Source organism: Zeugodacus cucurbitae, chromosome 2, assembly GCF_028554725.1.
Source record: "Zeugodacus cucurbitae isolate PBARC_wt_2022May chromosome 2, idZeuCucr1.2, whole genome shotgun sequence".
NCBI lineage: Eukaryota > Metazoa > Arthropoda > Insecta > Diptera > Tephritidae > Zeugodacus > Zeugodacus cucurbitae.
The window spans coordinates 82,188,691-82,216,629 of NC_071667.1; the positions used below are offsets into that span (position 1 = coordinate 82,188,691).

General features: G+C 38.9%; 1 protein-coding gene across 3 annotated transcripts in view; it reads right to left on the minus strand.

The window, feature by feature from the left end:
• LOC105219960 (sterile alpha motif domain-containing protein 5) overlaps window positions 1-27,939 on the minus strand; it is a 277,220-nt gene that overhangs the window by 184,047 nt on the left and 65,234 nt on the right. For all 3 annotated transcript variants that reach the window (XM_029045174.2, XM_011196323.3, XM_054226157.1), the window contains exon 2: window positions 15,623-17,764. In XM_029045174.2, the coding sequence (XP_028901007.2) occupies window positions 15,623-15,979 (357 nt within the window). In that variant the 5' untranslated portion in view covers window positions 15,980-17,764. The remainder of the gene's footprint in view (window positions 1-15,622; window positions 17,765-27,939) is intronic.

Sequence of the window (27,939 nt, forward strand, 5' to 3'; positions counted from 1 at the left end):
TGACATTAATGGCGCTGCGCCACTCAAAGCGCCTTTCATTAAAGAAACATCTCTCAGTCTCAGGCATATTGACAATTGCGAGATTGATGAGTTCAAATGGCTAACTTTTTTGTTAACCGTAGACGTGGTAAGAACAGTGTGCATTAATGGCTTGCTTTTTTTGTAAAAGCTCTTTTTTTGGAGCTTAATGAAGCTTAAAAGCTCTATTTCATTAGTTTCAACATTATTAAGGACTGACCGAATGTTTTTTTATCATTCTCAGAGTATATTATAGAACATATTGAAGATCGTTATTTCTTGAAGCGTACTTTTTCAAATTGTCAGCAAAAGCTTTTAGCAGCGAGATATTTGGCAGCGAAAGCTTTTGAATCAACGATGAAATGATATTTCTCTCATGATGAGCTGAAATGGTTTACTTGTTTGTTAACTGTAGACCTGGTAAAAACATTGTGCATTATTTACTTTATTTTTTGATGTGAAAGCTTTGTACTTAATGAACTACTGACTACTTGTTTCAAAATTATTAAGGGCTGACCGAAAGCTTATTACCATTCTCAAATACGATACATAATGGTATTTCTGTGCTTTGAGCTTAATGATGCTTAAAAGCTCTATAGTATTAGCTTCCACATTATTTTGGGCTGCCTGGCTGTTTGTTAGCATTCTCAAGGTGCATTGTTGATCATCTTGCAGATCATTATTTCTTAAAGTTAATTTTTTAGGAAGAAATGGTTATTTAGTTTCAACTTTGCCAGTGAAAGCTTTCCAAAATAACGATGAAGTTATAAAGTATTCCTCGTGTTTCCTCACTGATTATACTATATACTGATATATCTTGACTAATAATGAGACTAAGATGAATGAAATGGAAATCAAATTAAGTTAGCTGTATTCGAGAAATTTCGAGATCTTATCCTCTATAGTTCGAACAAATCGGAAAAATCGAAAATAAAATTTATAATATGGCTTACTTCGATTTAAGGCGGATATTAGTGGACCCACTCACGCTTAACTGGCACATAATAATCACTATGTGCTTTTATATATTGTCCCTAAATTACTTAGAGGTTAATATAATCGGAGATGCTTACCTGGAAATAAAAGAAAGAATTGAAGAAATAAATTAGTCAAATATTCATGTAATAAGAAATTATAAATCAGTTATTTGGTGATATTGAGAAACGCACTTTCGATGCCACACTTTCTAGCAAACCAAAGACAAGGCCTTCCACTTTTAATTACGCATAACCTTACTAGAGCGGATTTCATGCTAACCTCGCATTGCATTTTAATATTACTTTTAATAGGGCATCCGCGGATTTTTTGCACCCACGAGAACTCGTGGCGCGGCAAAAAACGACACATACTGCAAGTAATTATGGCAAATATTCGCTGCTTATAACGGTATTCCCTTACACATACATATCCATATGCATTTGGAATCGCATTAAACCGACTAGAATGTGAAATTCCCTTTTTGCCTACACACTTTCCGCTCCACACAAGGCGCCTTACCCCGTTGCAGCCGCGCATTGTGGCATGCGGATTGCATGTTTCACTGGAAAAAGAGGGGCAACAGGTTAATTTCTCGCTTGTTTGCATGTCAGCAGATAAGCAAAAGTAGTCCAAACGCTCGCGATTTGAGGCTTGCAAATAAAGTAATCCCCGAATGTGTTAGCATGAAAGTGGTATGGAGAGGAGAGTGGGAGAAAGAGAGAGTGCGAGGGAAAAATGTTCAGACGAGGGAAACATGAGCACAACATGCGAAGAGATATGTGAATTGGCATGTGAAATTTCACAGGAAATTACTTCTGATATGCTAAGTTGCTTGTGGATTACATTCATTTCGCATTTTTTCTGCAAATTAAGGCAATTTTTCGCATTCTCATTTGATAGCGATGTGTTAATTAATGTTGTTTAAATGTGGCTGTTCTTTAAAGCCTTGGAAGTTTAGGAAATGATTTTGTAATCAAGTGAGGAAGGGTTATGTTTGAGAAAAGCACGATTTGCGGAAACTTTCAAGGCTTGGTATGTAATATGAGATTGCAGAGAAGAGAAAATCATCTTAAAGCTTTCTGGAAACCGCATAGATCTCTTAAATAAACTTCTGAGAACCAAACTAATACTTTGGATGAGCTTAAAAGCTTTTTAGAGACGATTTAAGCTTTTATAAAGCAAAAAGCGTTAAAATCATGGAACAAGTTGAGATTCCATCTATGCCTCAAAGCAATGTCAAAATGAAAGTTTACTAAAAGCTCAATAAAAGCTAAATAAAAGCTTACCAAAAGCTCTTATTTACACAAAGATTTCATATAGCTTCTGGTATAGTTTCAAGGCGCCGATATCTTACCTCTTATCTCAGAAACAGCCGATCCAAGCTATAGATAGACAAATCAATCTAGGTCTTACTATTAAACGGAATTTATTACCTATTTTTAACCAACTATATCTTATGCATCTACCATATTATAATATAATGAATATTATTAACCCTTTATTGGCACCAATTAGGGAAATTAATAGTACATTATATTGTAGGTCGCAGACATACACACCACATATCACACGATAACAGTCATTTGTAGTCACCGCAGGAGGTAATAATACCACGGCTGAAGTTGATATGCAGTTGACACAAAGGAGCTTGCGAAGGAAGTGCCCCGAATACATTACCATATTTCAGCTACACTTCATACACACAATCAAACATATAATCATAAATTTGAAGCCTTCATACATATATACACCCGGTACCTCGTCACATGAGCTTAGCACAAGGGCAATGAAATTTGATATACAAGTACGGCACAGTCGAAAGCAAGACATTACGAGGCTGAGCTCGTCGCTTCCACTGCATTGGGCTGAGAAACTGTGCGGCTGTTCAGTCCACACGGATTTGGGCGGAATGTGAGACAACAACAGCTGCAAATAAGCGTGTTCATAAATTAATCAACCAGCCGGAGCGAAGGTCCGTCCGGCGGCCACAAGCTTCATAATATACGGCACAGCGGCGCGGCGAGCGGGAGCATAATTGACTGATCCATGGCGACAGTCGACAATACCGCTATGCATTAAGGCGACCACACATACACCAACAACCTAAGTAGGCTCAATTGTGTTAAGTCCCTCCGGTTGCTGCAGGATATTCACCTTCGAGTAGGAAATTAACACCAGACGCCGTTGGCAGCTTGATAACTAATCAGTCGGCCAGTCAGGCGGTCGGTCAGCTAGTCAGTCTCTTAAATGGACGCACGGTAATTTTGTCAGTTTGGACTACACAGCGACACAAACGACTGTTTGATAATGTTTGCGGCTTATTTGCAAGTAATTAGATAGCGGTCGCGGGTCGTTACAACTTCCGGTCGAGCGGAGGCGGTATTGTAGTACGGACTCGCGAAAGCTTCAATCAATCAATCGCATGCCAGCACATGAGCTTAAGCAACGGGAGGTTTGTGTGTCTCTGTGTGCGATTAAAGGCCCTCCGAAAATTGAGTTACGCATGTGAGAACATTAACGCTAGACGGTGGCAACAACAATAACAACCAACAGTGCTAATTCTCGTATTTGTTGTTTACGGCGTTTATTTATGTTGCATGCGCCTGCATAATGTTGCAACATAACTACAAATTAATTTGTCTGCAAAATGGCTATGTGTTGGTGTTGTTGTTGCACCAAGGCGCTAATTTGCCGCATTTCGCAGTGCTGGCTAAGCAATTGTGCCACAGCTGCTGCTGCTGGTCCAAAGGAAATTGCCGCTTGTTCCATGTCTCACAGGTGCATTGGCGTGCAACAGCATTTGTATGCAACAAATCAACAGCTACATGCCGATATGTTGCTGTGGCAACAATGATTTACTATAGTGTGCTTACATGCTGATTATTGTTGTTGTTGTAGTCCGCATATTTGCAGCCAATTAAAAATTAATCCTCGCAATTGTGAATGTTGCAATGTCATGGATAAGTTATTGCCACCGCAGTTGTTGTTGTTCCCCACTTTGTAATGCAGTTAGCTATTTTTAGAGATATTTGTGGTATCAGGTTCATTGGAAAAAAAGTTTTGAAAAACTATGAAAGTTTGGATTCTTTCCATAAGAACTCTTTTTAGAAAAGCCGTTAAGCGGAATTTTTTCGAATAATTTTCCAGCATCCTCTAGGGACCTGAGACACAAAGTTTCCAATTCTTCTATGAACTTATAACCATGAAAGCTTCACTATTTTCATGAAAGCTCCCACTGATTGATCGTTTTTTCTTTACACTTGTTGTTGTTGTTGCTAAAATCCATCGACCGAATAATATGCGCCTCGGCAAACAGCTAATCACTCGTGAAATGTGTGAATTATGCGAACGCAGCCACCGTTAACTGTGTGCAACACCAACAAAAAAAGAACAGTTATTTAGTTGCAAATACATAAATGTTGTACATAACTGTAGGCAATAAATATAAATTTATATTTCGTTACGAGTGTCCGCAATGGCGCTCGGCATGCCGAAACGAACGACAGTGACAATACCACAGTTAAATTGACGGGCAGCGGAAGGGCGGTACCGTTAGTTGGCAGTGCGCGACGCATTGTTGCACCTTCATGTGCCACATTGGGCTCACCGCTTAGCGCATAATGAGTGCGCATTGCAACTACAACAAGCAAGCAAGCAACTACAAGAACAACAACAATAAATCGGCGTGTTGTTGCCAGTGCGCGTGTTGCATATAATGGAAATGCCAGCGTTGCTTTCGAAATTATTGTTGTAAATAAATAAGCGTTCACAAAGTGCTCCACTGTATACATGTACGTGTGTGTGTTGCACAAAAGTGCATAAAAATGCCAAAATGTCGCTGCAGACAAAATTTATTGCCGCACAAACGGCTACAACATTTGCATTCGCCATCCTGTTGTGGCATTGTGCGCTGCATGCGGCAGTCGGCATGTTGCATGTCGCATGTCATTGCAAGCAGTGCAACGCCGCCAAGTCAACAACAACAATAAAGTGCACATTAGAGTGCGTCGCCAACGTTGTATGTGTGTGTGGCGTGTTGTGCAGCATCCCCGGCGTTGTGTTGCCATTTAACTGTACATGTGGTGTGACTTTGACAACTAAATTTTGGCGGAAGCGCATTTCATTGCCGTGTTGCACAACGCTTGCTTTCCACATATTTTCTTTTTTTATTGCCGCGTGTTTTGCCGTTATGCTCATTCATGGCTTTCACTTGGTAAACAAACTTCAAAGTGTTTGTTGTAAAATATTGCTTTTGAAATTAAAATTAATTCGAAGAAATGTGTGAAAGGGTAAAAATATTATTTCATTTCTTTAAATAAATCGCAGCGAGTTTCTTCGGAACTGTGTGCTTTACATGGATACTAAATTTAATGTTCAATCTTGGCTTCTCTTTCTCCAACAACTGCAACAACCGTTATATGGTCTAATAGTTGACCTAACAACTAATTTACTGATGAGAATGAGCAGGAGAGAGCACTTTTGCAATTGAGAATGTTAAAGAATATATCTGTCTTTTTCTCCCCTACTCTCCCGCTCTAATGCTATCTCTCTCCTTCTCTTTCTCTGTAAGTATATATTATGGAACCACTGCCTAAGCGGAGCTTGTAGCAAGCTTTAAAGAAAGTAGATCTTAAAACTATCGAAGATCTACATAGATAGAGAGTCGAGTTTACTTACATAGGAACATATTCAGAATCCCAACGATATTCTTCGATATGAACAGTAATAATGTAGTCTTCTGTGGGGAATTTCGATATTTCTAACCTTACTTTATCGATAACACAAGAAAGCTCGTTGAAACTTGCTAATGATCAATTTCAAGCTCCCTCAAAAGGCATCTAATGCAGGCTCACACAAGTGGAAAATGTCACTTCTCAAGCAACTTCAGAAACCACTTGAGCTGCAGCGTATCACCATGCGCTGGCACTTATTTATGGAAAATCTGAAAATTCGCCATTTGGCCCCATTCCGCGTAACTAAACCAGTGCGAGGAAGTCCTAATTACGAAGCGACTAGAAACGCCCAGCTGAATAAGCCGACAAAGCAGACAACCCAAAACAAACGCGCCACTTTGGCATACACCAGAATCCATCAACATCATCAGAACGAGCAGCAGCAACAGCGGTAGCAACGGGACCAGCAGGAGCAGTAGCCTGAGCTTCAACAGCGGCAAACAGCACTTCATCTGCATGTCATCGGTGGCAAAGTAAGTGCATAGTTGAACACTAAGCTCGTTTACGCTCTCGTGCTTTGGCAACAAACAGTTTCGCCGGGTGCCACAGTGTTTGTCAACTTGGAATAAGTCATTGCTGAGCGCTTAAGGGCAACGGGAGGTCACATGTGTGTCTCTAGGTGTTTGTTGGGAGTGCGACGGCAGGTGACATGGGTGCATCTTTTCAACGAAAATAGGCCGCCTAATTAGGACAGTTCAACAAATCAAATACATGAACACAGACACGTATGGGAGAAAGCAGGCGCTTGAGTGTTTGTGTATGAGTGTGTTGGCAGGCAAAGTGTAGCAGTGGAGTCACCGGGCGCCACTGAGGGAACACACACACACTTGTTTGCTGTAATTAACAGAATATGAAGCGATTAAAACATGAAATGCCTGCACATACACTCATAAATATTTGCCTCTGTATGCATGAATATATATGTGTGTGTGCCGAAAGGACCTAAGAGTCTACGGTGAGTTGGAGTTTGAGAGCGTTGAAATTGCTCAAATGTAAGCTAAAATCGTGCTATCCAAAATTAGTAACAGTCAAGCAACAACAACAACAACAACAGCAAACATTACAACAACAACAATCACTACAACAACAACAGCAGTTAATCCAACAGATATAAAAATAAAATACAACAAAAACAATTGCAGCAATATCTACAACAACAATAACAACAATCACTACAACAACAACAATCTCGCTGCAACAACAACAAATGAAAAAGTGAAGTATATCATTTCAGCGCTAAAAGCATTACAGTTGCATTTGTATACAACACAATTGACGGTAGAGGTCTCACTCAACACTGGGAGGCCGAGGCCGAGGCTGCTGCAGCGCGCAAGTGGAAAAGTGGAAAATGTCCTCATTTGCATTGCTACCGTTTACATTTGCTTAGGCGCTCAAACAGGCGCACACTTTTTCAAGCTTTTCCTGGGAATTTGTGGCACATACAGAAGTAGAGAGCAGCAACAGTAAAGCATGTTGCACCGAAAAATGTGCTGCTTCTACTTTATTTGCGCAAAATTAAAGATCGTATTTTGCCACATGCGGTCGCCGGACCCTGTCAGCAATCTCTTTAATCACACACACATACATAAATATTACTTTAAAATCTCCAAAACTGCGAAACAATAGTGGCAAAAGCGACCGACCAGCTTTGACTTTGACTCCTAGTCGGACCCTGCCTTGGTCGGTAACGCTTATGCGACGGGAAATTGTCAACTAACTTCGTCGAAGCTGTCGCTCATAAATCGTGGCCAGCAAACGTAAAGCCTTAAGCTTAATGATTATGCTCAGACAGAGGTTTGAGAGGGGCAACAGCTGACGGCATTTGGTGCCAGCGACTTTTACATACTTACATTCGTACATATGTATGCCTGCAAACAACAGTGGACAGTGGGGCGGCATGAGCGTATAACGGATGTACTCCTGTCAACATTTCAACTCAGCGCCATTTATGACCATTTCAAATGAACGTCATTAAGCTTTATGACGACCGTGTGCCATGTTAGTTGCCTCGTTTCCTTGATTGCTGTCGCTGCTGCTTGTTGTTGCTGCTTTCACTGTTGCTATTGTTGCTTTTGTTATTACTGTTGTTGCTATAGCCAGCACGTTATGTCCTCTGACAAGATTATCCATATATTTGCCCAATTTTAGTGCTTGGTGAGTGCTTTAAGCGGGTGATTACTATTCCATAAACATGCCTCAATCACATATAAACTCACACTCATGCGTCCGTATGTATATGCAAATTCATGTAAGCCGGTTAAACTGCATCAAGTCAGTTTATGTGTGACATTTAGCTGTGGCGTGAGCATTTTTGCTGCTGCTTTTCGGTGCTGATTTATATCAGCTTGTTGGAAAGTTGCATGCCCCACTATGTGTGTGTGTGTGTGTGCGAGCACATAATATGCGTCCCAAAACTATTCGCTTAATCGGGCAACTTTAAATTTGTGGTTGCATCATTTGCGGTGGCCATTGTCGAGTTTTGCACATTTCGAGACCACAAAACACAACTTGAAGTAGTTAGTGAAATTTTTTAGAGAAAAAATATGATAATTTGTTGTTGTTTTTGGAACATTTTGCTGAATATGTTCTTCAACTTAGATAATTAGGAGTGTAAGAGCATATAACTGCAAATTTTAATATCAAGGAAAGGCCCAAAAGCATCTCTGGGTGAGAATATTTCCTTGTATTTAAGGTGTTATAGCCAAATTCTTCAAAATTCGTATATATTGGTTCAACTTTTCTAATCTAGTAGCAAAAGAACATCAAACTCGCTTATCTCTTAATCAAACTCGCTAAATTCCCTAATAAATGACATCAAAACGCAGCAATGTACTTTCTGTCTCTCTCTCTTTCAGATTCATAATATCTTAATGATTTAAATGGTATTCTGTATCAAGATTACTCCTTGTATACAAGATCTCCAGATCTTTCCAAATTTCCAAGTATCGGAGTAGCAAAAGAAAATCAAACTCGCTTATTTCTTAACCAGTCTCGCTAAACTTGAAAATAAATAATTTAATATTCTATCAAGAATATCACCTCATATACAATATCTCCTAGCCAAATGAAGCCAGATCTTTCAAAAGCGGTGTATATTCGGTCAAATTTTGTAAAGTAGTAGCAAAAGAACACTAAACTCGCTTATTTCTTAACCAAACTGGCTAAATTCCAAAACAAAATTATCTTAAAAAAGAAACGACTAAATACGGATCCTCACATTCACTCTCTCTCTCTCTCTTTCTCATTCGAATAATTTCTCAGTATCTTAAGCCTCGTTTACGATTCTCAAAACCAAACATTTTCAGAAAACATTAAAAGCTTTCAATAAAGCTTTAGTACAATTTCAAGTACTACCAACAATTTAGTACCATTCTGGGACCCACATCAAAAATTAAAGCTTCCCAAATACCCTGTCGCCAGAGAACACATGTACTCGTTTGTACATTTATCTTGCAGGATGTGCGCGTAACTGTTTGTTTGACGCAATGTGACATTAATTGACATAAATAAATAATAAGCGCTGTACGCCGAGCGGAAGCGACAACATTTAAACTTTCAAATTGACTGACAAACTAAAGCTCGTGAGCTGTGTTCTCTCACATACAAACAAACATAGAAATGTGTGTCGCAGGCTACAATGACATTTACACAAGAGCGAACAAGCGAACGCGTGTCATCAAATCGCGCGCGCACGAACCTGCGTAGCGAAGGCTGGCGCAGCGGATTCTCCTAATTTCCAAATGTGTCACTTGCGAAAATGTTTGTCAACTGTAATGAATGTCAAAATTGTTTAAAGCGCTGGCGTGCGCTGTCATTGCGAGTGTGTGTGTACGCCAAGTTTGTCGCTGACAGTGCCCACTCAGCACGAACCGTCAATTCGGCTCTCATCCTTAGACGGCTTGTGTAAGCGCAAAGTGACGTACGTGGGAAGACGCTGACAAGTCGTCGCGCAACAACAACTATACTAACACTACACAGTTGAATGTCCACTCAGCGAGTTGTCGAGAAGTCTTCAAGAATTTTGTCCACTTCATGTAGGTAGCGCTTGTGCTGGCAACTGCCGATGTTCGTTGGTCGTCTGACAATCGACAATAGCAATAAATACTTGCTCCACAATGACGCTGTGTAGCTCAGTCACACAACTTATAACTTACAACTTGCAACTTCCAAGGCGACTTTTCTATTATTGCCCGGTTTGCAGAGTTTTAATAGTTTTTTTTCTCGTCTCTTTTTGTCTGAGTTAAAGTTACATTTCATCGGCAAATAGTGAGCAGTTGCTAAAAACCTGTCAATTTGTTGGCAACTCAAATTAAATTGAATTTGGTATGTGAGCCGAAGTTGCAAGTTCATTGCGCGCTTGGAAGGTATTAAATGAGGGAATATTCACGAGAAATCCCACAGGAAATTTAATGGGAACTTAATTCTATGTTCTTCCGAACTCAGGCGGAAGAGGTTGTTGAAGTTCTCCTTTTCAAATTTATAGGTACTTATTTTGGTTCAGAACAAGCTGAGAGAACATCTTACTGATATCTGAAAAATGTCCTTGAAGTGAAACTTTCATGGAAATACTCATATTCTGATTCTGACTCTCTCAATAATGCAGGTAATACGAATATCTTAATAAGTGGGTCTAAAACCGTCAAAAACTGAATGAAATCTCTTTTGAAAGACCTTTGAGAGACAAGTTGTTTTAAGAGTGGTAGAGTCAAAGTTCTAAAAGAGCTATAGAATAGAGGGTCGTGAGGTGATCATCCCAGAGGAGAATCTATGAAGAAACTGTGAAAGAATCTTCCTTTCCAAGATTTTTTATGAACTGAAGAAAGAGTTTCTCTGGATCCACCTACTCATCCTGTTTCCTACAGGGTTGTTTCATCCAACCTATTACCAACTATCCGCCATAAGCATATGTAAGAAAGTTTTGAAAACTTTACTGTGTTGAGTCTTAAGTATGAACTTTACGGTAACTCAGCAAATACACGAGAACACTAAGAGGCTGTCTTGGAAATGATTGCAAACGATGAAAAGGGCGCATTGTACTGTCATAAATAAGCAACTTCGAAGTATAATTGGGCTCAAGCAACTTACGACGAAGTAAAAAAAGAGGCAAATAATTTTCTTGCAACATTTCCTTTTTTCCTTTTTTTTAAATGTGAATTCTCCGTAGACACACTGAAGTGAAAGTCACTGTATTCACTTATTTAAAACAAAATGCGCACACATAATTAAAAGCAAATACATTTCAACAAATGTGGCAGCTTAAAGTTTAGCAAACAAAACTCGGCTGTTGCATGAAAAATTTAAAAGTTTTCATTTCGCAAATATTTCTATCAGCTACCCACTTGCATAACTGCCGACCGGCGCCGACTTGCACAAGTCAATTAGGGGTATTGTGTGCAAAAATGCCATTTTGACCCTAAGAGAGCCACTGCAGTGCCACAGCAAGCGGCCAGTTGCCACACAGCCGTCCGAAAATAACAGCCACAAGCACTTGGGAATAAAGCAGATTACTAGTATATGCAACTGCAGATAAGTTGTGGTAAGCAGTCAAGATGCTCTTTTGCTTGCCAAGAAATTTATTATGCCGAAGAGTGACCAAACGAATTTCGTAGCAGCGGCAGGCAACACGGCATTGTTGCTTTTGTTGTTTGCTGCACATGAGCATTTGCTTAGCCATAAATCATTGCTGCAATTCCTTGCTATTATGTCACTAAATGACCGCATTACAGAGCGACTAAACTGAGAAATCGTTGAACTCTCGAAAGCCAAAGTTATAAATCTAAAGCGACAGGAATGAGACAACCAGTGGTCCACATTGCGATTGGTTGTGGGAAAATATGCCAGATTACTGCAGCAGACAGTGCATAAATATATATTTTTATTTAGATTTTATTATTTTTTATTTTTTGTGCCATATTTGAAGACATGTGTGTTTCTATGAGGGTCAAAGGTCAAGGGTTCAAAATTGTATATTTTTTCGGTTTTTTTTTGTACATTATAACTTACTAGAACAATTATTCGTGAGGAATGAACTTAATTCAAATTTCGAGACTAACATTTATGATAAACTCGAGTTTACTTAACACTTTAGTGTTTAGCACTAAACTTGAGTCACAAATGTGGAGTTTATCATGGAAAACTGCTTAACTTTTTGTCAGAATTATAAAGATAAACACCAAATCTTAAACTCGAGTTTATGCCATACTTATAAAATAGGGACTCAAACATATTTCAATTTATTTAATATTTTTTAGAATATCCGATATCACACTTCTCATCATTAATACAAAATAAATGCCCCACTTTCATGTTAACTCACTGCCACAATCAAACTTATTCAACAACAACGACGGTGTTTATGCCCTCATTACGCTTGCATTAGATAAATTGCAGTCGTCAAGCGATAGTGTCAATCTGCGCAGAGTGCTCATTGATCCACACTCAAAGCTCGCTTACACACACCCCGGCGCCAGCGTTAGTTCATAGATGCTATCACTTCTCCTTTGTTCCGTCGTTTTGGTTTTAACTTTTCGACTTTTTCGATTTTCCCACCTAACTTTAATTAAATAGCAAGCGTAATTAGTTCGCAATTAAATTAATTAAATATGCTGGTGTTTTTCACAAATGAATTCGCTGCTTGGGAAACCTTTTCAACATTTATTTCACTTTTTTCCTTTCGTTTCCATGCCACTTGTTGCATGCATGGTAGTTTTTTACCATTTTCGGTTGCATGTCTAACTGTGCGATAACGGTTTTGTCGAATTAAACTCTACAATTGTTTGCTTGATCAATTATTTACACACTCAATTCGATTAAGCGCGCTCGAAGTTGACTTTAAAATGTAATTAAACGAGTTTCAATTGAATTGAGGCGTGTTTGGCAGTAATAAGTTCATAATATATTTCAATCAATTTGATATTTGATATAGCTAAACTATAATTAGTTATATATGAATGTAATTGACTAGTTGTAGAAATATGAGCACAATACCTTACGGAAATCTACTTTTTGGAATCGTCTGGACTTTAGAAAAATGACTTGGGAGACCTTCTTAGATTAGATAGTCTTGAACAATCCTTCAGTTTCTCTACACTATTTACTTTATTGAAGTACGGCTAAATGTATACTCTAACCACTATAATTGTCACAGAGCCCTGATCAAGACCTTTAAAACAATATCTTAATTATAGACTATGGTTCTATAGATGGGAATAAAAAGAGAGAATACCAGAAAAGTACCTTTGAAAAAAATATACTTTGAATCATCCGTCTATATAGTACTACAAGCTGTTGGACGCATTTGCTATAAGTTCTGTCTTCTCTAAGCTTCTGAAACTTCATATATCTTTGGCATCTCTTTCGGAACAAGTAACAACAATATATACTCTTCTCCACAACAAATCTCCGCTATAAATAAGTAATTTATTCATTATCTCACTGTTTTTTGGCACTGCAATTTCCCGAGTCACAATGTGAGCTCTTCAGAAACATCATCCCCGCTACTCCGATGTCATTAATAGCCATCTGCTCGATTTAAGGTAAAGATCAAAAGGCGAATCAATAGAGGAGAGCGAGCTCGTGTGCAAATAACTAACTGACTGACCTGGTCAAGGTTGCACGTAAACGTAATAAAATCAAGCGAGGCATAAGACAGTGAGGAAAGACAAAAAAGAAACGAAAGAAATTGGGACTAAAGTAAACTAAATATAAATACAAAAACAAAAATGTCAGCAGCAGGAAACATAAGTAAATGTCTTTGGAGTCTTTTGATCCGTAGGTTGATGGCATCCAAATAAGTGAACAAAGAACAACTTGTAAATCTGTGGAACGGCGGAGAGTGAAAAGCAAAGCAAAGCAAAGCAAAGCAAAGCAAAGCAAAAAAATGTATTCAAATGACAGCTAGTGGTAGTATTAAAGGGCTGTAGAAGTAAACTGGAGCAAGCAGTCGACCGGACCGATGTGGAGACAAGCGCCGAGGGGCGCTGGCAACAGCTGATGAGGATAATCGACTAGCAGCAATTGACCAACAGGCCATTATACGCGCACAGGCAAAATGCATGAGAAACTTAATGACGATGATAAAGTGAAGGAGAACAGCAGGTAATAAATTTCATTTCGCCTGATATGGGCAATTAAGGAACAATTTTGCAGTTGAATGAATAATAAATAAATTACCGACACACATACCAACAACAACAATCGCACAGGTGAGTGGTGAGAGTGTAGGCGGAGGTGTAAGATAACATCGAAATGTCCACAACAAAAACACAGCAAACTGGTATACACTGACATACTGAGTTGCTTGTTTGGCACAATCAAGTAAGTAAATTTTCAATGAACCTCTTTGTGAGGTTATGTATGCTAAAAATTTATTTGTGTAGGCGGCGCTATGATGATGGCAGGAGGGAGAGGATGCTGAGGAGTTGTATTTATAGTTATGCGTAAATATGTGCTTACTCTCCGGCCGATTTGAGCGTGAGATATTCAACAGAGTTGCAACTGTCCGTCTGTCTGACTGCCTGACTGCCTAACTGTTCGTACGACTCGTTGTCCATATACTCGTCTGTGTGTGGTCGTTCACTGTCGTCACACTCAGATCAGACGCGATGTCTTTCACCTCAGCTCCAGCAGCAACAACCCCCCTGAGTATTCACCTTCCACACATCTTCGCAACCGTCAAACCATGTGAAATAGATATAAATCACAAAATTTTGAAGACGGACATTAATTTGCCTTGAAGTTGAAGTTATTGCTATTTCTCTTGTTATTGTGGTTTGCTTGATTGTTGCTGGTTTGATGCTCTGCAGATTTTACATAATAAATCAAGCTTAAAACTCAACAGCAGCAGCAGCGGCGACGGCAGATAGAGCGCCCACATGTTGGCGTCGTCTACCGGTTGTTGTCAAGCAACATTGCTGCTGTTGTTGTTATATATTAGCTGTTGTAGCTGGTCTGAGCAGTCTCCTGATGGGGTTTGTTGTGGTTTCATGCAATTTATATGCGTGTGTGTGTGTGTCTGTGTTGTCATGCTGTTGATGGAATCGTGTGTGATGGAGCGTGATTTCTGCGCCAATGCTGCCGTGATTCATAGTAAAGCAATCTCACCGAAGCCATATTGCCAAAGCCATACCTACATATGTACATGACCACAGCGTGTGTGGTAGTGGGCTGCAGCGGAAAGCGAAACTTTCATAAATAAATCAATAGCATTTTAATTACCTGATCAAACCGTATGAAAATCATCATATTTAACAGGTATAAAAAGCTGATTGTTATCGCGAATTAGTGACGGTGATTTAAGAGATTTAGGACAAACTCTAGTTTAAGATTAGAAGTTTCTGAATAACTGCCAAGCGTGCTCATTGGAGAATTCTGAGCATTCTCGAATTGTTTAAACAAACTTCCAGATAAAGTTGTCTACCAAAGTTGTAAATATTACAACCGAAACTAGCGGAGTTTAAGACGAGTTAAAGGAAGTATGTATTTAAGACTGGAGCTTATGTGAGTTTCAAGTTAGTAGTTTCAGAAAAACTGCGACGTATTCCTCTTATTGAAGGACATCCAATGGGTTGTCTACCAAAACTGTATATATTACAACTCAAAGGAAGTTGAGTTTAAAACGAGTTATAAAGTATTTAAAATTAAAGTTTATGTGAGATAAAGGTACTAAACTACTAAAAAATGTCAATCAAGCTTCCAATTGTTGTTATCTGGCAAATGTGAATATATTACCACTCAAAGATAGTTGAATATAAGACACTTATCACAGAGGTTACTTTGAACTCAAAAAGCTTAAAGAAAGCTTGGGAAATCTACCAAATAAGGCACAAAGAAGAAGAAAGTAGTGAAGTCTAAGATAGAAGAAAAATGTAGTTCGTAAAAAGTATTTTACTCACCGGTGTCGAATATGGATGCGCTGTCAAACGTATGCCATCGGTTTCCAATTGCTCGCGCAGCACCAGATCCAGTTCGTTCGGTGGCGTTTCGCATAGAATCTCCATACTGCCCGACAACGAGCTCGGATCGTTTAACATGAAATAAACGGAAGCGGCACCTTTCTCACGCAATTGCCGTATACTCTTCAACAACTTGTGGCGATGCACAGGGTTTTCAACGCCAATCGCATCCAAATCGGGATCACCGACCTGTTTGCAAATCTCCAAATCATCATAGCCATTATCCAGAAAGCTCTCCGCATACTGCGACAGGCCAAGGGCGCGCAGCCACTCGCAAACGATATTGCTAACGGCCATTGTGGCAAGTGAATATGGCACGAAGGCGCGCTGTACACACTATGCTAAAGCGAACAGGTGCCTTGGGAGGTCGGGCGCTAATGGCGTAAAGTTTAGCCGCCGCCGCCGCTGAGTTGTTGATGTGCGAATTTGGCGTGTATGCGGCAATTAACGCGCTACAAAATGTCGAAACGGGACCAATTTACGCGCGCGTAATTATTGTTGACGGTTGGTATTGCGCGCTCGGACGCTTCGTTGGTCGAGCTGGTGGGGCGCGTGCATAGACGAACGCTCCAATTGTAAGCGTTGGCGAAACGCGGCTTGTTGCACTCGCACGTATAATAACACTTTATACTATTTATTTCACTAATTTTGCACTTAAATTTTGTAAATTCGTTGTTATTTTTTCTATTTTTATTTGTATTGTTGCGCGCTAATGCCACGCGGTTGCACTATTGGGCGGCAGCAGACGTCACTTAGCGGCTAAGCGAGCGCGCATACACTCTTACACACAGCGTTGCACGCAGGGGCAACTTTTAATGGACATTGGTGGTAAATGTGGCACGGCATGCAATTTCCGCGAAAATATTTTCATTTACCGTTTGTCGGGTTGGCGGCGCACATTACGTTTGATTTTTATTTTATTTTCGCTTTGCTTTTTTCCACTTTGTTTGTGGAAATCTTTCCATGCGCGCTAATTCACCGAGGACTCCACTTGCTCCTTTCTTTTATTTGATTTTTTTTGTTATTTTTGTTTTTTACTACATAAGTGGCAGTTTAAATCAATTTGGCAGCAAACACTTGAACACACACATTTCTAACGTTCAAATCGCTGCAATTTCACTTAAGCACCGGCGCAGCGCATACACACTCACACGCGAATACTCGAGCGCTGTTGCAGGAAGCAAGCGATTTTCGTAGGCGCATTAAGGAACAAATGCCAATTGGCAGTGGTGCTTTGGCGAAACACTTTCAGTTGCTGGCGTTGATGTTTTTTTTTTACAATTTACAATTCTTTCGAACACGATCTAGCGCTTAGCGTTTTTTTCGGCGACGCGCTCGTTATGCGCAACTTTAATGACAGCGCTGGCTCATAAGATTTTACAAACGCGCGTACAAACATAAAAATTTACAACACTCTCGGTTTTTGGTGGCATGTGGCAGGAATGTGTTGCTTGGTCTCAAAACGGCATTAAACTCGATGAAGATGCACACACACACACAGGCGAGACGGGTGACCTGCCAAAGGGCGCTCACAGCTTAGGCTACACTGTGACACACAGACACATACACACTTACGTGTCGCGGCGACACACGCGTCACGGTGTTTCATTCAATTTTGCACTTTTCTTAATAACTGTATGTGCGTACAACGCGCTTGCCACTCGCAATAACAATAAAAATAATCATAAAATTATGTATTTGCATAAGTAGTCACTTTCCAGACACACGTTCTGCGGCGCGTAATTTCATTCACTTTTTATTTTATTTTACTTTTCTGTTATTTAGTAAGCGTGGTCCTCAAAAACAACTCGCGCACTGATCCTTACATTTTCTCACAACGCGACGACTGTCATCACAAACATTACCAAACGCTTCAACGGTCGCGGCCTGACTACTGCTGCAGAGAAGACGGCAAAGGCCGCGTCTCTCACTGCCATTTTCGCTCTAATACCGGTTCATCTTCAGCGCATATCCTCTACCACTCGCTGCTTTTGTTGTTGCTCTCGCTTTGCCTTTCTCACTGCAACTGATAATGTCACTATGCGCGCTCAGCTGCCTGCTTGCGCTCTCCGCTGGTGTGCACTGCAATGAGAGAGAGAAAGAGAGTGAGTTGTCATTCAAGGGTTGACTTCTTGCATTTGCACATAATGAGAACTAAGTGTTTTTAAGTGGAAATGAAAAATGTGCATTTAACCTATTTTGACAAGGACGCAGGCCGACAGCGCCTATCCATACACATTGACTTAAATGAATGTAAATTAATATTTATGCGAAATCAAAAAATTTCCAAATTTTCCGGTCAACCAGCAGTGTTAAATTTTACTCGTACTCCTATCAATTGCTGAAGTCGCACATTTCAATAAATTTAAATAAATATGCTGCCGCGCATATTAATAAACAAAGTTCGGTTCCCAGGCTGCTAACAATCGATGTCGGAGTATTGGTTGACAGGCAGACAGTGGGTCGGTATCGGGCAAAAAGTGAGTATTGACAAAGATAAATTAAAATTTGTATTATATTCTCGATTTTAATTTATTACAAACTCTAGGGCTGGTTATATAAAGCCTCTATCAAAGGCGATCCCATGTAAAATTGTTTAAAGAAGACCTTTCTTAAATAGTTAAGTATACTAAAAACCTCTCGAATGTACTTTTTGTGTGGTTTTTTGAAAAATTGTTGAATCCGACCAGTGTCGGTGGTAGCTACAAGATTTTAATGTTCTTAAAACAAATTGCTTATAAAATTTTACTGCGTTTTTTCTATTTTTGATTGCCATCCCACACTTCACTCCCAGCCAATTTCCACTTTTACTAAAATTATGTTCCCTAGGTAGGTCTAAACTTAACCTTTTTTCGGGTTATAATGTTCTAGTAACCCTATTTATTTTTGAAGATGATATGGCATTCGTTTTGATACATAAAATAATTGTATTCCAGAATTAATATGTTAAAAGACTTAAAAGACTCGAATTAAAATAATGGAGAAAATTTGGTTATTAGACTGAACTTTTCGAGCCCCAGTGTTATGTTTTAATTATATAATAATCTAGAATAAAAGGGTTCTAAGAGTCTGAGTCTCCATATCTACTAACAATAGTGTATCTAAGTGTATCACATAATCTCAAAAAATGTAACTAAATTTTCAACACTTCCACCACACTGTACATCACCCACCAAATGAAGCAGCGAATTCCCAAGAACTTCAAAAACAAACAACACCAGAAAATCATATCAATATCATCATAACAATCATCAACTTCATTATATCAAACAGCACAGAGCTGCACCCATAAATCCACCACATATGTCCAAATGTATGTATGAGTGAGTGTGGTAGAATGCCCCTGAGTCAAAATACATTTCGAAATTCTACAAATAACACCAAAATTAATTAAGTTCATGCATTTCGAACAAATACTCGCATAGTGGAGGAATAATCTTTGAAAAGCGAAAACTTCAGCGAGTTTCCATTTATGCGGTTATGCTCGCATGCTGGCATCCAATCACACACACCCGAAAGCAATTGATGAAAACACATGAATATGTGCGCTAACTGTTATTTCCAATGGCAAATGGCATACGCGTACGAGTATCGAGAAGACGTTTATTGATTTCGATCGCATGCCAGCAGCTCATTGTGACCCGGCAGCGTTCGAATTGCCAAAGCATGCCACTTTACGAAGCGTCCAACAACACATACTCATACACGAAGACACATCAAGAGTTGTAAGTGTTCTGGTACCCCCTTTGTGGGAGCGCAGCACGCGGCTGGCTGTTCATATGTGTGGCGTTCACATTCTGGCACTCGAACTCCGTGTCGTGCGTCCGCTTTGGCTGTTGTGTGAAAATCACACTTCGCTCAGCGCTCTGGCACTGGGGCTTGGCGGTGGGCCTGTAGCCATAATTGATACTATCATTAGTTATGAGGTGTGTGCTTGCGCCGGAATGATAACAGCGCCAATCATTTTTGCTGCCGCCGCGCGCCTAATGCGCTTTTACGACACGAGCGTGAGCATATAATAATAAAAATCAATGAGCTCAATTAATTAACGGTGTTATTTGGGGGGGGGGGGGGGAGGTTAGTGGGGGAATTTTCGGGAAATATAAGTATTCGAGAATATAACGAAGCTGCATAACTTTAATGATTTGAGGTGAACAGAAAAGTTCTGGTTCTAGAACATCTTTCCGAAGGCAACTTACTAGATCTCTAATGATCCTATGGTAGTAGTTAAAGAACATTGCTTCAAGACTGAGAATTTCGCTGTTAGAATATTGGAGTGTTTCTTTTTCAGAGAACTTCTTTTTACTTATAAATTTATTCCTGATAGTTTTAGGTATAGATCAGCAATGCTTATATTTACAGTTAATTATTGGAATATCTAGAAGTCCCTAAACCAAGAGAAATATTTGTTTTGAGATCTATAGCTACCACAAGTTGCTTTCAGAATAGTGTCAATCATGAAACAACAATAATATTCACACAGTAAGCACACAACTGCCAATCAAACTTGAACCCATCTAAACGAAATGACATTCAGAAAATACCAAATTAATTAAAGAATTTAATTAAATGACAACTTTTGACTTTTGCAAATATAGTCAAAGTTAATTTTATCTTATTTCACCTCTCTCAGGCATGCTGCTTCAGCGCCACAAAAGCGTTTATGCCACACAAGAGATGCTATGGAGATGATAAAGCTAAGCAACTAAATACTCGCAAAAAATAGTTAAAAAAACGGAATTGAATACATGCGACAGCAATTATTGATTGCGCTTGAAGCAAGTAGAAGGCAAATACGAGGGTTGCCTGTTAAGTTAGTGGCTGTTCAAAAATTCGTTGTTAGAACACTAAATACAAAGTAAGAGCAGAAAAGTTAAAGGAAGACAAAAGAAAGATCAATATACACATCAATTGTAGTAAGAAGATTGTTCTTTCATATCTTCCGCAATGGAAAGGAAAGAATACAAATATTTTCGAAAGCAATAATGAATTCGAACTTGAAAAAATGCCTTCGAAATAAGCATACTTTTTTGAAACACAATACACAATAGAACAAATTTGAGAATCAAAATAATTCTTCTACCAAAATAATATAAATTTTTAATCAAAAAATTCTCCGCCTCATCGCACCACCCTCGTAATTAACACCATGCAAATTCAAAGGCAATAACAAACGGATTTGACTTTATTGAACTTTGCGAAGCTGCAAAATGCTAAAAGTCAATTTAAGAATGAGAAGTTGGCACCGTTCAAGCACCCAGCACGGCAGCCAGGTGCTAGCCAAACCGGTACAGGGGGAGGGCAGTCAACACTGTTAGGCGTACTCCATGGTAAAGAGTGACACCAACAATATACTCGGCAAATATAAACAAGTTGATAATTTGTGTTTTTGTATGTGTGCCTAAGAGCTTGTGTCGATTGCTGTGAACGTGATTAATTCCATTGTTTTGCCAGCAAATGCTCAGCAACAAGCGTTGCTAATAAGTTAAAACAACAATAATAACAGCAAGAGTGCATAAATATTTTATTACAACGAATTGTTTATGTAAATACAAAAGCACACAAACACACACACCAGCACCAGGCAGCTTTGCGGCTTTTTGCTCAATCGCCATGAAAGGCTAACGCTGCACTAGCCGGCTTGATGATGTGGATTCAACGGTGGATCTGTTGCGCTAATGAAATGGCAAACACACACAGTTACACTTAAGAGTATATAATTGTTGTGCTTCTTGTTGTTGCCACAGTTGATTCTTCTCCATCCGCTGTCTTCTATGACAACTGTATAAACAACAACAATAATGCGCACAATCACTTTCGTACAAAATGCGCAGGCAATCTGAAAAAAATATAAACACAGATTTCCTATAAAATAATAACAACAACAAAACACTTCTTCTCACAACAAATAAGCGCCGATACAGCAAATTATGCTTGATTCTCTTTGAGTTTATCAGGGCTTTCGATTTATATTTCTTAAGCTCCCCTCCTAAATTATTTTCCTTTCTAGCGCTATTTGTTTGTATGAAGCATAGAAAAATAATTAAATCAGCTGCACTCCGGTGAACGGTCGGAATGAGGAGCATAAGTCGAAAGCGTAGGAGTCGCTTTCAAGCATTTTGTTATTGTCAAGCTGTTGCAAGACAGCATGTTTACAGTTACACAGCTAAATAAATATATTTACAGACTTCTACCATCATTTGTGACTCCATTCAAGAAGAGCAATATTATTTTTTTGTAATTTTAATTGCATATTGGGCAACTCTGTTGGCCTAATTATTCGAGTGCTTGCTGAGAATCAAAGATAATAACTGTATATGAAACTATATTCCACTATTTATTGTCATCTCGAATATAAAATTAATTATTGTTCGACTAAATTCGTTTTAAAACACATAAAAACCTTTTTCACAAGAAAGAAAAATTAGATATTTTAGAATCAAGAGGCTTTCTTGGAACCCCAACCTCTTACAACGGGGTTCAGGGTTAAAAGTGGATACAAGCATCTGTAAAAAATCTGTCTAGTTGAATAAAATCGAGATGAAAACTATATATATTTATATGAACCTTATCTATCTAACACAGAAACTCTTCGAAACACTCTCCGAAAAATAGAGATTATCGAGTTACCATAACTTTTCAGGTTCTGACACTAGTTTCCCCCACATATGCTACAACCGATTATCAAAAGCTGTTTCGTGGATTTCATTGAAACCCTATTTTTTTCAAACTCTTTTAAAAATAAATTCAAAATATCGATTTTAATTCGAAAATAAATATTTTCGAAGTTTCACAGTGTTACTAAATTTAAGCATTCAATTAATTTATTATAAGCATTAAATAGCATCCATCAAACCAAAATATATCGACTTTTATTTGCGACATACTCGTATACCTCTTTAACCACAAAACAACCTTCCGTTTCGCATTGAAAGTATATTTCACTTAATTTCTACGCAACACTTTGCAAACTATTCCCGCCTTACTTCTCAATCGCCTTCCACAAGTCCACAAGTCGGAGCCGTCGATTGATTGATTACTGCGTCGATTTGTATCTAATTTATTTACTAAATTGAAGTACAAAGTCAACAAAACGTTTATTGCTTCACCACAAAGCCTAACTATATTGTGGTTTTTTGTTTGCAACGGTCGTTGCGGCCCGCCACTGAAGCTTGTGAGTGAAACGGCAAGCGGCAAATCAGTGCGCTCTGAGCTACTCGTATAACGGTTTGTGGCTGTGTGTGAGAACTTAAGTGAGAGCACTTGAACTTTAGCTGTCAAATTGCGACATCTATCGATAAAGTTAATTGTTTAAGTGTAGATATGAAGTGTGCAATAATAAAGTGCAAAGTGACCTGGCTTCACTTGGTGTTTCCAGTTGGCGCCAAAAAGCAAAAAGGAGGAATGAGTGGCGCGCTCTGGTGGATTCGGCTATAATCGCTTAAAGCGGTTCCTACGCCAAATATATATATATAATAATAACGGTATGGAATACATAGGTCTGAGTTTCTTTTTGGGTTAGTTAACGATAGAGAGTAAGTCTCAAAGCGAGCCTTATAGGGATCGAACAAAAAATTATATTCCAGAGATATTGGTTTGAAGTGGGTCCAGTTTAGAACTTGTGGAACCTCTCTTTTAACCTTAAATTAAGATTATTCATTTTACCCTAAAGAGAGAGCACACAAACAAAGCGGAAATCAAAGTCTGTTGAGCCGAATGAAGATACAGCGAAGAGTCTACCCGGTTTTATGTCACTGATTATTAATGGATGCTTAAGATTGTCGAAACTTGATTTGGATCCCTACCGTCTCCAACTTTTGTAACTAGAGGGAATTCAAGAAAGTAGGTAGAAGTAGAGGTAGGTCTTGAAAATGTTCTCGAATGACAGAATCTCAGTATTTTACAAGATTCGAAGATATAGGAAGTATTCAAAAGCATTTTCTTTGAAGGTTCTTCGAGAAAGGTCTTGAAATTGTTCTGGGATGACAAAGTCTCAGTATTTTACTAGATTTGAAAATTAAAAACTTAATTCCAACAATGAAGTGATATTTTCTTCTACCAAAAATAGAATGAAGTAGCAGAAAGCGGAGAGTATCGTTCACCTCTTTCGAACTAATAGCTTCTCTCTAATTAGAGAATTGGAAATTTCGATTTGCCATAATTTCTGGTGCAACTAATAACCTTAGTGGCATAATACCACGCAATTAAGTTGCAATAAATTAAGTTTCCACATCGAAGCCGAGCAGCACAAATCAACAAACGAAGCCAATCAGCAACTTTATTGTGCCTCAATAAAAAAAGCGAATTCCTCCGAACGACTCAAAACGTTGTAGGCCAAGAGCTCGAAATTGCATACTCATATGGATTTTCATTAGAGGCGAGTAACACAGATCACAGAGTCAATTGCAGTGTTTGACACAAGCGCTACATGTGCATGTTGCATAAGCCGAACAGAACACTTGAACTCACTTGCAACATGCAATTGTCACATACACACAGCAACTATTATATTTGCGATTTGTTTGTAGGCACTCAAACGCTTGGGCAAATTTCGAATCAATCTCAGTTTGAAGTGCGTTTAATGCACTTACACATAACGGTACTGAATGTATGTATGCTATCTATCTGCTCTGCTTGGCAACTATCTGTGCGCCCCGCACACACGAAATTCTGTTGCACACAAAATCGAATGCATGATTGATGAATTCCTATTCACGGGTAAATGAACCTACAAATGAATTAGGTTAAACCAATTCAAGTGGGTGGTGTACGTGCAACACACAAACACACACACTGTCATAAACATCCACATGCACACGCCAGCATTTGCATAGTGGCATGTTGTAAGTGTATGCGCTGTTGCAGTGATGCATATCGGTTGCTTGCAAATAAAAATATAAATTTTTAACACTGCCACAGTTACAAGCTACATCTATATATGTATATGTATATCGTAGTTATTGGTTATCCAGAAGTCGCCGTAGTGGCTTTTGGTACCATTCGCTTCCCTTTAATAAAGTCAATTGTGCCACATTCCTAATTCAATTGCAGCGTTTTGCTGCGTTCCTATATATATATATATAGTCATACTGTGGCACGCTATACATAAGTGCAAACTGTGCTGCTTCATGAAATGTGGCACGAAATTTAAATATTAAATACTTTTAATTATGCTAAGATTCTTGTCATTTGCTGCATGTAAATATTGTGAATCAATGTAATTACAAGAATTTGCATTCGAAAGAGTGTGGAAATTCTGTAATAAACACTAGAAGTCGGCATAATGGACTTGCCACAATACCCAGAAGTACTTTGAAAAAAGCAGGTGACTTTTTTGGCAGAGAAGACTCACCTTCTGCAGAGAAGAATCTTCAAACTAGACTCCAAAACTCTTCGGAACTCAACTTGAGAAAGCTATGGTCAATAAAAGGTACTTGAGGGAGGTTTTCCAACTTTTGAAGAACTCATTCCTTCACGCTAATAAAGTACCAAACTAAAGGTTCATGACTTACCGATCCAAACAGGGTTAGATCGCTGAAGGACGTCCTTGGCTGGTTAAAATCCGGGTCGATTCCGGTACCGCAGAACCAGATGTCGTGGAAATTATAAGGCGTATTGAGTAAGATCGTTCTGGATACTGTAACAGACTAAATTACTACTTATCTAAACTAGACCCCAACATACCCAACATATGTCCCACTTGCAAAGAGTTCCCGCATGGCCCTAAGCATCTATTTGAATGCCCAATTTACCCACTCACCTAATACCCCTTTTCCTTCGGTTCGACCCCGTCGAAGCAGCTCGTTTCCTGGACCTTCCGTTAGATGACTTCCATGACGATCCATTTATACTTATCAGATCAAGCAGACTCCAGACAACCACTACAACAACAAGAAGTCCTGGGTATATTCGAAAATGGATTTCAATCGTGGTAGATATATTCTTTAAGGTCCACATCGAACAACCCATGATCTATAAAATATTTGTAAAACTATGGATAAAAGCTCAAGAGAAACAAAAGTGATTCGGACCAAGACCAAGTGGGATTCGCCGAAGAATATAAACTTCCCTGTTCTCCAGGGTATTGTTTAGATCTCAAGTGTTTGTACCGAGATCCATTTCGTTCTCCTAAAATTTAACTTAAGCATAATGAGACCTTCAAGCATTCTACTAATTCAAAGTTTACATTCAATTATTTTAATTTGAGGCGTAAAACTACTGCTTACTTAGTCGAAATTCATTAGATTATACTGGAATCTACATACACTCTATGCAAACCAGACACTTCAAGTGAAATGAGTATGTGAAATTCGCCACTTACATTGACAATTGAGCTGCCACTTAAGAGCGGCACAAGTAAGCTCAGTGAGTCACTCACAAAATTCACACTTGAAACTTTGCTAAACTAACCGAAGTAACTAATACCCGAAAACCATAATCACTTTGTGATAGCACCGAAAATTCGGAGTCAACCACGAATCTGCAAAGCAAACGTTTGCCAAATTGCAGAATTCATTTAGTTTAAGTGACACTTTCAATTCTAAATACAATAATCCTGCCACATGAGAATGAATGTGGGTGAGAGAGTGTGTGAGGGGTATGAGAGGGCTTGAGTGTACAATAGAGTGTATGTCAGAACATGTCAGAGGACACAAGAAACAGCAGTGCAACTAAAAATGGGTTATCTTTCGAATGACACATGAACAACAACAACAACAACAATGAGCACAACAACAATGTCACAATTGAGTTGGTCAAATAATGCGAATGACATTAGAGCAAATGTCCAATGAGCAGTGACACTCTTTGCGGAGAGCACAAAAAAAACGGCATGACATTTAACACTTTTTCGATGTGTTCATATATATTCGAGTGTTCTCGTGTATGTGTTGGTGCCGTTAGTATCAAGTGTCTGTGTAATTAATTTATTGAGTTCACAAGCTCGCTCAAATTCACCAAAACGCACCGGATGCTTGCATATCTCGGAGCGCGCGGCGTCAACGGGGCGTTGGGAAGGCTGTAAAATTTTAATGTCCACTTGATTATCTCAATTTTCGAATCTAATTATTACTTGCACAAGTACCAGTTGTACGAGCAGTTTAAGCACTATTTGGCAACATTCACGACTAACTTCGTTAGTGGAGTTTGTGTTGTTTGCAAACTGGGGCACACTCACACACACACATTTGCATTCTCATTTCTCTGTGTGTGTGTATCTGAATAGATAGCAACGCTTATTTGCTAACTGGAGCATATCAATGAGTACTGCGGCGAACTGCTGAATGTTAGGCAATGCGACGGGGCCAGCAGGGAAATGCGAAATGCTCACTAAAGTGAATTTGGTTGCAATAAATGTATTCAGGAAACTTTCTCCAGCAAATTATTTGGTATTCTCTGGTAGATAGGTTGACCTTTTTCTTTTTTTCTTTTACTTCAGAACTTAAATTTTAGCTAATTTTCGAGGCCTACAGTTATAGGTTTCATATTTTCTCGTTTGATATGACATTTTAAAATACACTGTAGATGGCGCTGTTGTCACAAAATTTCTAAAAATGAAATTAAAGGTCCAATTTAAGGTCTTTGGGTCTCAAAAACTTTAAAAGTCAATTTGGAAATGCTTCCCTCTGAGCATGAACAACTAACAAATTTAGCTGACGTCATAATAGCGGGCTTTAAGTGCTTTTCGGTGAGCGAAAGCTCAAACTACAATTTTATCAGGATAAATTTCTGTGTATGTAAATATTTTCGAAAACGGAGAACATTATGCCAATGTTTGACATTTCAATTCTTCCTCTAAGTCAATACGCTTTTCATATATTCAGATTGTAACCATAAACAAGAAATTTCCTTATAGGGTGTGTCTAGAAACATATGTATCGACACAAACAACTAAGTATGTGCCCAAAAGTGCTTTTGCTTTTGCTAGATTTCCGGTCGTTTGTGCGGTTCGAAGCTCAATAGCAATACACACGAGCTCTCCAACCTGTTTTAAGCTCCCTACACTTGTATGGCGCACACATTCACTAATGAATCCAGATGTATATGTGAGTATCGACGTTTGATGACGTTTTCCTTCGCATTAAATTAAACATTATATAGCATTTTAATAACACGAATGTCTTGCGGTGTTTTTACGATCTTGAAATCAAGTTAATAAGTTGGATATTGATGAGCTTTCTTGGCAGTTTTATTGCGACTAGAGTTGAGTGGCAAGTGCGTGTTACATTGTGCGTGTATCTAACGGTAGAAAAAGACAC